General features: G+C 25.7%; 1 protein-coding gene across 2 annotated transcripts in view; it reads right to left on the bottom strand.

Moving 5' to 3' along the window:
* The window catches only part of LOC129980966 (B-cell receptor CD22-like), a 679794-nt gene that overhangs the window by 14210 nt on the left and 652478 nt on the right, over positions 1-13106 (bottom strand). For both annotated transcript variants that reach the window (XM_056091523.1, XM_056091513.1), the window contains exon 14: positions 1331-1488. In XM_056091523.1, coding sequence (XP_055947498.1) covers positions 1331-1488 — 158 coding nt within the window. The remainder of the gene's footprint in view (positions 1-1330; positions 1489-13106) is intronic.

Genomic DNA, 13106 nt, shown 5'->3' with positions numbered 1-13106 from the left:
TGTTATTTCAATTAATTCTTCAAATACTGGCATGGAAAAAATTAAATAATAAAAAGAATTCATTGTTGCAATTTAAATAAAATCATTATTTTTTTTATTTATTTTCTTTTAGATTCACTTTTCCATATTTATTATACAATTTAATCATGCTATAATGAATTTATATTATAATTATTTTAAACAAATGATAATACTAGTGAAAATGAAATCTTACTTACTATCAATTCCTAACGTAAATTATTATTACTTACAAATACAATTTGTTATTATAATATTAGAAAAAAAATTTTGCCCAGTAATATTCTTGAAAATTAATTCTAAAATTTATTATTTGAGAAATATAAATTAAATCAGAAAATATTTAAACTGTATTTATTATAAATATGTATCAAATTCTCTATTACTTTTTTGTTTGAAAAGATCCTTAGGAAAATAAGTTCTCATAAATTTAATCAGTGTTTAAAATGTGAAAGATTTTAGTTGAACAGTAACTGGCTATCATTTTCTTCTAAAGTCTTTCTTGAAAAGACTTTAAATTATAAACTATATTATTCGTAGTTGTCATTTCTTTCAATTTCTATTACTGAGTTTTTAATAATTACTTCTATTGATTAACATTCTTCAGGAAATATAGTAATAAAAGCCATTATATTTTTAATTCTAGAAATTCTAATAAATGAACAAATCGTAAATCATTCCGGCTTATTCAATGTAGAAAATATTTAAATAAAACATTTATTTTGGAAATGTAAATAAACTTTCAGAAACTTAAAGTAAAAGATATTATAATTCGTAAAAAGAAAAAAAAAAGAAAAATTCAAAAGTTAATGATAAAGGTTTTAAAGGAAGGTCTCTTTTTGATATTTTAACTTCCTTTCCTCCAAAATATAAACATATTAATCTGCTTTTTATATATTTAATAATGAAAAGATTCTTTATTTTGAAATAAAAATTGGTATTTAAAAGTTATGTCATTTATTATTGAATCTTTAAATAGATTTTATTTTAGTTCAAATATGAAGATCCTATTAATATTTTCATTTTTAGATTCCATATAGATATGTTTTTTTCTCATGAAATAATCATAATTTCATTAAATATTAGCAGTATTAGCATTTTCTAATGTAAGTCCTTAAACAATATTTTGTTTATAATGAAATTACTAGGATTCAAACACCTTGCGACCATAAATGGCGTAGCAATATTAAATATCTCGCAGTGCCTTCCTATTCCGATGTTACTTTATAAAAAGCTTGAGTAAGTGCTCAGGTTCCAAAATTCAAAACCATGCATTTTAATAAATAAAAAATTATTCCGTGAGTCATCTTACCCCTTGTCGATGGAATGGCATGTTTTCATACATCACATTTCCTTCCGATTCAGGTGCTGAAGGCCCATTTTGTTTTGGATCTACAGGTGCTCCACTCACGTTCTGATATAAGCTGTCCCCTCCCGTGCCTAAAGGAGTTTTTCCTGGACTACTGAAATCTGTAAAGAAAACATAAGAAAATAAATTATTTACATTTTTACATTTCAATATAAAAATAGCATGCGCACTTTATATCAACATGTCTTCCACTAGTCAACTAGTGTTACCGCTTTTTATATCTGTGCTGGTTGATCTAAGCTAAGAGTCGAGTCAATTCAGCAAGTATCCAAAGAAAATCAAACTTTAATAATAATTCATCGAAATGCCAAAGATTTCTTGTTTTAAGGCAATTTGTTTATACATTTATGCCATTCAAATATGTAATAATATTATAAATTATTTTAAAGTGCCATTATATTCTTATATAGAAAGCACTTGCAAACACTCTTTATTCAAATAAAAATTATTAAAAACTTTTTAACAATTCATGTACATTTTTATAATGATTCATTTTCTACCCTATTATATAATAACATATGCAATTAAATATTATATGCTTCATCAGGAATTATATTTAAAAAATTGTATTTCGCATATACTGTGATTATCCAGGGTTTAAAAGCCAAAATATAAATTCTATTCACTTTCTCTTGCATAACTTCTTCTTCTAATTACACATAATATCCATTTTACTCATAAAAATAACATTTTTAAGCATTGAGCTTTACAAAATGCTTTATACTTGAATTTAAAAAAAACTGTTTTTATTTTTATATAGAACGTAAATACGTCCAGTAAATGATTACATATTTGTATTAAAGTATATTTCGCAAAAATTTATTTGCACAAATAAGTTTTTATTATGTATGATTGTAATAGATGTGGTATTCGGATTTCAAGATGTAAATGGTTAATATGAATTTTCAAGAAATATATAATTAAAATACTTATGATGTCTTATTCCTTCGCATTAAATATGCAAAAAGAAAACAGAAATCTGAAAGAGAATGTTGTATATTTTTTGTTAAATATTTTCATGAATTCTATAAAAGTTCTATGTTTCATGAGTTATATGAGTTCTATGTTCTATAAAAATTAATTGAAAACTGAACTTTCTCTCTATATATTGGATTTGATAATAATTTTTGATAATAATCTTTTATAATTTTTTTCTGAAGATATATATGATCAAGAAAGATTGTACATAATACAAAATTTGGCACAAATAGAATGTCTTAGAATATATTATTTTTATTTATTAATTTAATGTATTAGTGAACAATATATATTAATTGAAACTATTGTACAAGTTTATAAGTCACGAAAATATTAAGGATTATCATTATCTGCACGGTCATAAAACTGATTCCAACATTTCATTTTGTTTATTTCCCTTACTGATTTTTCAAAAAAAAAAAAAAAAAACAATTATATACAATAGACATTGAATGCGAGCTATTAATAAAGCTATTTGCATATTCAACACAAAAGTGAAATAAATTATGTGGCTTTATATTATTCCAATTTAATATTCTATGTCTCAACGTATATGTAGCAACATAAATTTACTTGTCCAATCAGCATAAATGAATGATACCTGTAAAGAGGAAGCTTATCAATGACCAATTAAATAGTAGTTATATGCTTAGAAAAGTCAAAATCTTCTCATTTAAAGGACATAAATTTTGCTTCTGGCATCCAGATCCCAACAACCTACAACTCTAGTTACTTTCAATTATTAACTAGTCAGTCATTCTCAAAGTTGCCTGAAGACAGATGTTCTAAGCACAAGGAATGACCTAAGCGAAAATTTGATATTTCCTTCAAGCAACGCAGTGACAAAGATTCATTTATCTTTCTCATGTGAAATTACCTCTCAAGGTGCCAGAAGGTTAAATGTACACCTCACCCGCTTAAAAGCTGATTTTGGTAAAATGTTTTGGTGTTAGCAGAAGTTCGAAAGTTTAATGGAATCTGCTGAATTTGAATGCGGAAATGTACCGAAGCTTACGTAGTTTAAAATGCAACCTGTGGCATATCTTATTATAAAATCAACATAGAGGATCATTGAAAAGGGTCTCTTATTTATTTTTCACAAGATGGAGAGTAATAATACTTTACTTTTGAATTTAATGGTGAAACGGTATGGATGTTGCTTCGTATATCCTTTTGCACAAATACAAACTTTAGATTATTATCCTGAGTTTGACTTGGAAATATTTTGTGAAAAATCATTCCGTTTATCATTAACATCTGTCATTTCGAACTGTGGTCAGATGAGTAGAATGACATATAAATCAAAACTCTATATACTAAAGCACAGGGGAAATTAATTAGATATAAATTAAATAATAGACATTCTATTCTTAGTAAAAAAAATAATGATTTTGTAAGAAAACGATTTCGTTTTCATAAATTACTTTATATAAAAAATTAGTGGTTTCATAAATTTGTTTTAAAAAACTATGAAACAGCGTTATTTTTTAAAAAAAGCGTTTTATAAAATTGGTCTTTATTTTAATTACAGATTTTATTTTGATAATTTCATCAAAATGAAACATATCTAATCTTCAATTAGTCAATACAAGTTTTTTATATGACATATTATGATCTTATAATTATGTAAACGTATAAATATAAATGTATTTGTAATGTAAGGATATAAATGCATAAATATTCATATACCCTGACTATTGTATATTGTAATTTGAATACATAAACATTTTAAAATTATGTATTTTAACAATAGTTTGGAAAACAGAATATATTAAAATTACTGTTTTCAAAATTCATATTAATAAATCTAGATTAAAAAATTAATTTTACCAGAAAATTTGATTGCTTACGAAATAGGAACCTATAATTCTTTTCATTTTTGAATTCTAAAATAAATCCTCAATTGGAAATATATCAAGTACAATTGCAATAATATGCTTATCAACCAAAATTTGTTTATAATGAGTACATTTCCACAAACTTTATCCGTTATTTTCGAACTAGCTTAACAAATATGACAGATATATTGAATAAAGAACTAATAAAACTTTAGATCAGAAAGAAAAAGATTGCATTCGAAAACAAGACGTCAAGTAACATTTCTACTTCTTTTTCTTCATTTAGTGAACATTTATTCGCCATAATGAATGGTCTGCAGCATTCGCAATATCGTCTTTTCAATTAACCATCGGAAGGGAATGAGTCAAGTTGTTGCCTCGTCGAATTTGCCACGATGGCTTTCACTGGTAATATCAATATCCCATTTAAACAATCAGCTGATTCGATTAACGGAATTGACTCGGAGGTAATTAATCTCAATTCTAAGAGGCTAACCCCTTGATAGGATTGCGACTGGCGCTCTCGTGCCGTGATTCAAAGTGACAGAAATTGCAAACATAGAGTATCTCTTACGATAACATTCGCCCAGGAAATCTATGGCAATTAGTTACTCCCTATGTCAAAGATAAATTGGTGGGCCCTACTTTATTTCACGATCGCCGTAGAGATGGGTCATTTTCGATACTCATAAGAAAGTAATTACTGCGGGTTATAGTAATCCAATATTGCCTTCGGTTCATTCTCACCCATGCGATGGATTTTTGTTGCACAAAAATGGATAAGATTAGTTTTCTATTGCTGAATCCCAATAAAAATGAATCCATTAGTATAAATCCTTGTTAATATCGAATAATGTAGAGAAAGCGTTTTGTGATCACTGAAAATAATAACCACAAGATTTCGATAATTTTTTTGATCTAGGAGCTTATTTGGTCGTATTTTCACACAATAACTAAAACATTCTACAATCACAAAGGTGGAAAATTAGGTACATCTTCTTTATACTGAAATTATAGATTTTTTTTAATACCGAATTTCGGATGATCTATCGAAGAGAAGTGCATCTATTTTATATTCTTATAAATTTGATAATGGTAAAGGAAAAATAGTTAGATGAATTTTGGAAGACAATATTTGCACAAACATGTGGAACAGACTTATTTTGAATAAAATGTTACGACTCAAAACCCACATATAACGACCACAAACGATATGATGTAGTTATTTATAAAAAAATGAAGTGTTGGATACTTCGGCTAGAATATATATAAGTGTTACATAATTCTTTTTATTAAATTATTGAATAGTTGTTTTCATAGTAATTATTGATTTTATAGGAAATATAATTAAAGATCCATTCGTATTCATTTATTGAAATACTTTTCAAGAAATGAAAATATTATTTTTGTGTGAGAGATTATATTTAAATTTTGTAAATGCTCTTTCCTAAACCATGATTCTTTAATAATTAACTGTATATGTATATTTGTTAGTATCAAGAAGAAGTGAAAAATTACCATCAAACCCAACAACATTTCTAATGAAAAGGAGGATTAGCATTTTAGAACTTTATTACGCGGTCATTATGATTCCTATGGATTACCAGAACAAGTTCCATAAGATTAAGATAGGGTATTTTCGGTAGAGGAAAAGCAGCCAAACTATGAAGAATTTCTGAATAAGAGCTATTTCCAGGTAATTAAGAAGTGCTTTCAAGCTTCTAAATAAATTTAACATTAAGGTAATTAAGTAAGAAAGTAAACAAAAGCATTGAAATGATATTTATGTTGCAGAAAATATACATCACGAATATTGTGTTAAAGACACGGAAATGAATAGATGGATCAACACCAAATTTCATTAATGAAAGCGCATAGAGTAACACGGAAAATGTATTGATACATTTAAAATTAATTTCCTTTATTATCATATGTTCTATTTTATTGACGCAAACTGCCTCTCTTAAATTTTATTGAAAATAACCAATTTTGAATCATTTAATTTGTTTTTAATGATGCTGTATAATAAAGCCCCATTTTGAGAAATTTAAAATATAAAATGAATTTTTAATTAAAAATTAAAATAAACAAATTTAATTAAAATGGTAATTAATTAAATAAGATGCACAAAAGAATATTAACATTCATTACACTTAATCATTTTTGAATAAACGAAATGAGAATGTAACTATAATTGTGAAATTAATGGAATGGAACAAATCTCTCTGAATCTGTTCTGATTCGAAGGTGTACTGAAATTACTTTGACATGGTACACTAAAATAGATTAGATTCAGAATTTAAAATTCTAAATCTTGTACTAGACATTTTAAGGATGCGAGGCGATGTTTTAGCTTTGATCTGTATCTTTTTAGTGTCGTTGAAAATATACTAGACATGATATAGACATAACTGGCATGATATATGGCGAAACATTATAAGTTTTGGTGACATGGGCTAAATATTCGTTACTACAGCTAAATTTATAAATGAATAACCATTTTCTTAATTTGATCTTCAAATGATAATTGCAACAAAATATTTCAATGCCTTCATTCGCTTTATTTTCATTGAAGAAATGGGCATTTTCAAAAGTAACAAAGTTTCAATTTACAAGACTGCTGAGAAATGTACCCAAATACTTATTGCTTACAAATGCCGATGGTAAAATCGTTAATTGAAGGTTAATGTATGCAAAACTGGCATACAACTTAATTCTTCTTAGCTTAGCGATATGCATTTTAGATGTTGCCTTCTTAAGTATCTGGAAGTGAAGGGAGATTGACAAATGAATAATAAAGCAACTCAGACTTGCCAATAAATATTATTTTCAATAATTCATAGCCTTCCAGTCTACAGGATTACAACTTGTTACATCTGAAGTTAAAAATTACTTGAACTTAGTTGTCTTATCATTATGTCAATAAAACTGTGCTGGCCAAAACAGATATAGAAACTGTTGTATATATTTTTTGATGTTTTAAAATGCCTCTTCCATTTTACTCTTTTTATAACCATTTTTTTTATTTTGAGAACAAATAAATATGAATTATTCGTATTTCTGGTGTGTGCATATACGTTGCTTGATTAATGCTAGTTAGAAAACAATTATGATTTCTTTTTAAAACTTTGCCGCATATTTATTTATTAGTTGTTTTGCAGATTTCTGAAGGTTATTTTTAGAATAAAAGGTTGAGGAAAATTAAGATTTATTTATAGAAAAAAATTCTAATAATTACAGTTGTTTATCTAAAATTCTTATAATTTACAAAAATAAATATTAGAAATACTACATTGTTTTTAAAATTAATCCTCTTTAAAATAAAACTTTCTGCCTTGTTAAACCTAGACTCTTTTTGATAAGAATGCGCACACTAAATGCATTTTTCAAAAAAGACATATTTAACATTCTTCTGAGTTTTATGATACAGTATTGTTATTTATCACAAATTTTAAGAAAAGAAAAATCTTCAATACTGTTAAAAGAGCATCTTTGCTTTGTATCACTGTTATATTCAAAATTCATATCAGGATTCTTATAGAAAAAAAAATTAATCTCGAGCTAAGCCTCCAAAACTGCAACTCTACTATATAGCATTCATATGCAAAAAGGAACTTCTTAAGAACATATTCAAAAACATGAGAAACGCAAATGATTGAAAAGAATTGTCTGGAAACACGTCCGTGAATGTTCACTTTAGTAAAATATATGTAGATTCTAATGTAAGATTCACTACGATACTAAATGCAATGCCCAATTACAATAGCTTAGAAAAAGAAGGATTTGTCTCGAATACCGTATAAGGAATGTACAGCAAAAGTCACAGAATAGGTTACTCTTTCCTCGTACTATTGTTGAAGAAAACCTACAAGTTTCTCTATTTCCTTTTTTTAACGTATGAAGCTGTATAAAAGATGCTCTGATTGTTTGAAAAACTGCGTAGTTTAACAAGACTTCTTTGAAAAGATCTCTTACACAATATAAACAAAACATTTTTTTTTTCCATCAATAAATAAATGAAATACAAATGTTCGTTATCTTCGCTGCTATATTCGTATATGAATTTAAAATTTGTTTTAATATTTTTTTCTAGTATGAATAAAAATTATAGAAATACATTCACAATCATAAGCACAAGTGCATATTTTAAGAGTATTTTATTATGCGAATGTTAAAATCTCAAATGATTTTTTTAGTAGTTAAATTTCAATTGTTCTTACAAGTTTTTTCAGAAAATTAAAAAAGATAAAATAAGATAAATATTAAGATTTGAACAATAGCTCTTTAAATTAGTGTTAGAAAAAAACTGTGCTTCAAAAGTGATATATTATAATCTAAAAGTAGTAGTTTTAGGCGTTAATAATACAGGTTATTGTTGTATTATTAGGAAAGTATATTAAGATATGCTATTCTTCTTTATTAACTAGCCACAATTGAACACCATTTTGTTCATTGACAACATAGGTTGATTAAATTTCAAGTAAATCTCATATGCATAACTTAATTTCTTCCTTGCAATTTCTTCAATAAAGCCTTTTTTCTTTTGCATCAGCTTGTAACAAATATAAAAAGTGTGTTAAAGGCTTTACTCCTTTCTGTTTACTCTATGAATGAAATTTTTAAATAGATTCGTGTTTCATGACATCATAAGGCCATTCATTAAAATCTTGGTAGTCATAATGATGTAATTAAGATTGCATGTCTTTTGTAATAACGAAATTTCAATTTCTCATATCTCATGTCATTTACAGAATATTTTTCTTACCTTTCAACAATGAAAGATGATCGGTAAGATTAAATACTTGATGGGACAATAAAAACAGTTTCAGTTTCGTATCATCAACAAGAAATTATTTAACAATATATAAAAAAAAATATTTAATAAAAATAGTTAGCAGAATCCCGAATTTTTTACATAAAAGTTAAAAACACACCTACAAGTATATATATATATATATATATATATATATATATATATATATATATATATATATATATATATATATATATATATATATTTCCATGATGCACAACCTTTTTATGTTTTCATGTAATTCTTACAGACATTGTAAAATAACTTCTTTTAATCAAATGTCAGCAATATTATGAATCAAAATTTTATTTAAATTATTTAACTAACAGATTGTTAAATTGGAATAATAATTAAAGACTTAAATAACGTTGAGAATACAGAAATGTACAGAATTTTAAATCTCTAGCAATTACAAACTGAGTGAAATTTTTACATATATTTAAAAAATTTATTACAAAATTTCATATTTAGAAACACAAAACATTTCAAATTAAATAAAAATGTCTAAAAATATGTTATGTAGAGTATTTTAAGGAGCCATAGTTTTTGCTTCATAATCAGTACAGAACTTAACAAGTGCTAACATAAATTTGCTGAAAAATTTTTTTACTTACTCAAATTTTTTTTTAAAAAGTACGTACTTTTACTTAAGAAAATGTTAAGTAAAAGTAAGTTAAATTTTACTTAGGAAAATTTGCAGAATTAGGTATTGTGATAACATATCATTCCATTTTGTAGGAAAAAATTGAAATAGATTAAATTATGAAATAAATAGCCGAATTGACGTAGAGTAGATGTTAAAAGAAAAGTTTTTAGCTTAACTAAAACTAATTTTCAATGTTATTAAAATTCTTATGAGAATTTACTGATTAATTACGAAACAATATCCTTTTTTCCCTTCCTTGACGTCAATTACATAATCCATGTAAATTATTCAACGTCTTCTTAATATATATGCCAATAAAAATGTTGTTGTTTGATCAGAGCAATATTCAATGCAAGTTTTACGATTCTTTTGGAATTAAGTAGCCCCCAAAGGTTAATTCAACTTTCTTTTATTATCGCTTTTATCAGAAATCATAAAAATTATTCCATTGTTAATATAATTCAAGAGAATAGTCATAAAACAGGGTGCATTGTGGTTTCATAATCCTACTAAGAATTCATGGATCAGTTCCAAATAATGCTTTTAAAAGAACACTGAGTTGAATGAAAAGTAATGCTCAAATGACAATAGATATTCAAAATAAGTATGAAGATAATAAAAAATAAGTGCTTTCTTCCTTAAATGTTACAAGAACTGATAGGATAATATTCAATTTCAATAATGTATTGGAAGCTAAAGCTTCATCAATAAGCCTTTTGTTTGTTTTATTAGATACAAAAAGAGTAACAGAGTTTTTTTGAGTAATATATATCATGGGCTCTCTGTTGTATAAAATCTCAGTATGTATTACATGAATGGTTGAAGCAGATAAAGTTAATGCATATTTAATACATAATTTTTAAAACCATGTATTCATTAAGAAATTATAAAGGATATATTTTGAATATATATTCCAATTAGCTATGTTGTTTGTAATTTGCATATACTATGAGAAGTTACAAAATTTTTCCCAGAAAAAAAAGTAAGTGAACAAGTTTGATGGGTTTGTTAAGCGTTAAAAGAATGATTAATATGGTTTCATTCGTTTTTAAGCAGATTTTTCAATAAAAAATTACTATTCATTTTCTTTGTATGGCATCCATGTAGTTTCTTCATCGCTAATCAAAATAAATAATAGCTTAACTTGAGGGAAACAGAAACAATTGAACCTCCGAATAAAATAAATTCTTGCAATTTTAGCTCTATGAAATGCGGGGTATCTCACCGATGATTACAGAAATGAATAATGTGTATAGATTTAAAACACAGAAAAATACATAAATGAACTTTTTAAATTTTAGTTAAAACTGAACTCAGGTTTTTTTGGTTTTTTTTCCCACAAAATTTGGGTTTATTATTATTTTTTCCCGAAATTTCGGCGCTCATTGAAAAGTTTTTCATTGCAATCGTGTGATACCTTATGCTACAATATTTACAAGCACTATGAAAATATTAAACCTATTTATTTTATTTATTATTATAATTTTGTAAAGTTGTATATATAATGAAAAATATCGCATGTGTTTCTGAATTCCAAGTTATAGCATAGTCAATTTTTTAAAAAAAAATATTGTTGCTATAAATTTATAAAAAATAAAATTAATTCTTTGTAGTTATTGAATTTAAAATAGCCTATTATGCTGATATTGAATTTTATTCCGAATACTTTTTTCTGAGACACCGATTTATGATTATGATCTTAAACATTTTCACATTATTTGCTAATAGAAGACAAATACTTTTAAAAACCAATATTTTACTCCCTTTTATAAAGAAAAGGCATTAATCTGTCCATGCAAAATAAGTTTTATATCAAATATAAAATTTATTTCCATGAAAATCTCTTTTATTCACAATTGAAGTTTTGACGATTTTTCGACATATTGCCTTAAGTAAAGGAAATATTTTCTTAAAATATTAACTTTTTATTTAATTTATCATAAAGCAATAATTAATTTAAAAATTTCTGCAAAATATTAAGTTTGTAAAAGGAATAGGAAATGTTTATATATATATATTTTTTATTTCAATCGTTTTCTGAAATAATTGCAATGTGGAAAATTTTTAGAAGGATAAAAGAAAAAAGTTAATATGAATTATAACGAAAAAATTTAGTATTCTGTAATTTTTTTGAGACAGTAAGTATTACCGTTATCCCTTCAGCAAAACTAATCGAACTTAAAAACATCCTTACAACAAGTTGTATAAAAGTTTTTTGAGAGTGACAATACAATATAAAACTCCAATAGAATGTCTTAAGAATTTTAGGGAAACTATAAAAAACTAAAATTATTCGAATATGTTATAATTCCTCGAGGACTTCTATGAAATGTCTGGGGATTCTATAGAATGCAAAATACTATAAAGGCAAAATACAAAAAAAAATTTATTATTTACCAGACATGTATTCTACAGAAAAAATATTATTTCGGAAAATAATAAAATACACACTTAAAAAATCTTTTATTGAAAATGTGCTATGAAAAATGAAAGCTTAAAAAGCCAAATGAATGTCTTTATTATGAAATAAAGCAAAATAAAATATAAATCTTCTTCCTGTAACAGAAAAAGAGATTATTTTACTTTGTATAACCTTTTTTTTATCTTATAAATATAAAGCAGAATCATGAAAAAGCCTTTACTAAAGAAACATCCATCTTCCTACACGATATTCGAAGCGAATCAGTTATATATTTCAGAGTTTGCTGGTTTGTCATTGTAAATAATGTCAAAGATATGTATAAAATATTAATTGTCTCATACTTTGCCTTTAAATGCCTAAACTTTCATAATTCCAAATTAGAATCTTGCCTGTAATGTTCACACGGATTAAGTTTTTGAAGAATAAGAACATAAAAGCATAAAGATGCGGAATAGTATAGATAAGAGTTTGATCTGTATCATTCTATAAAATCTCGAAATCATCTCTGTCTTGCCGCAATTCGTAAAAATACGATATAGGCTTAACATTTTCACCAGGGCACGCATTAGAAAAATTGTTTTAAAAATAATATTTCTCTTCATAGATTTTCTTTTGGGTCCATAAAATTTCTTTCAGAAAAAAAAACAACAGCTATATGTCTTCAGAAAATTTCAGTGCTTCCGGGTTGAAGTTGATTGCTATTTTTAAAAGTCTGGGAACCCCAGTGTAGATTGTTTCATGAAAAGTAAGTGAAAAATTAGCTTTTAAAATTTAATTCATCTACGATAAATTAATTTATATTTATAAAAATATTTTTCGGGATAATTATATGGAAAGATTCAACATAGAACAAAATATGTTTTAATGTGAAATAACTTATTTTTGTAAGATTAGAGGCTTGGGATATTGAAACACAAACTGATTACTATGATCGGCAGGAAAGCACACTGATAACTCTGAATGACCGGACTGCCGGAGGCCACACTGAAAATCCTGAATGACCGGACCGCCGCAAAAGCAAC

This window comes from Argiope bruennichi, chromosome 1, assembly GCF_947563725.1.
Source record: "Argiope bruennichi chromosome 1, qqArgBrue1.1, whole genome shotgun sequence".
In the NCBI taxonomy this organism is placed as follows: domain Eukaryota; kingdom Metazoa; phylum Arthropoda; class Arachnida; order Araneae; family Araneidae; genus Argiope; species Argiope bruennichi.
Note: the sequence above shows the minus strand (reverse complement) of the source record. Positions and strands in the feature narration are given on the sequence as shown.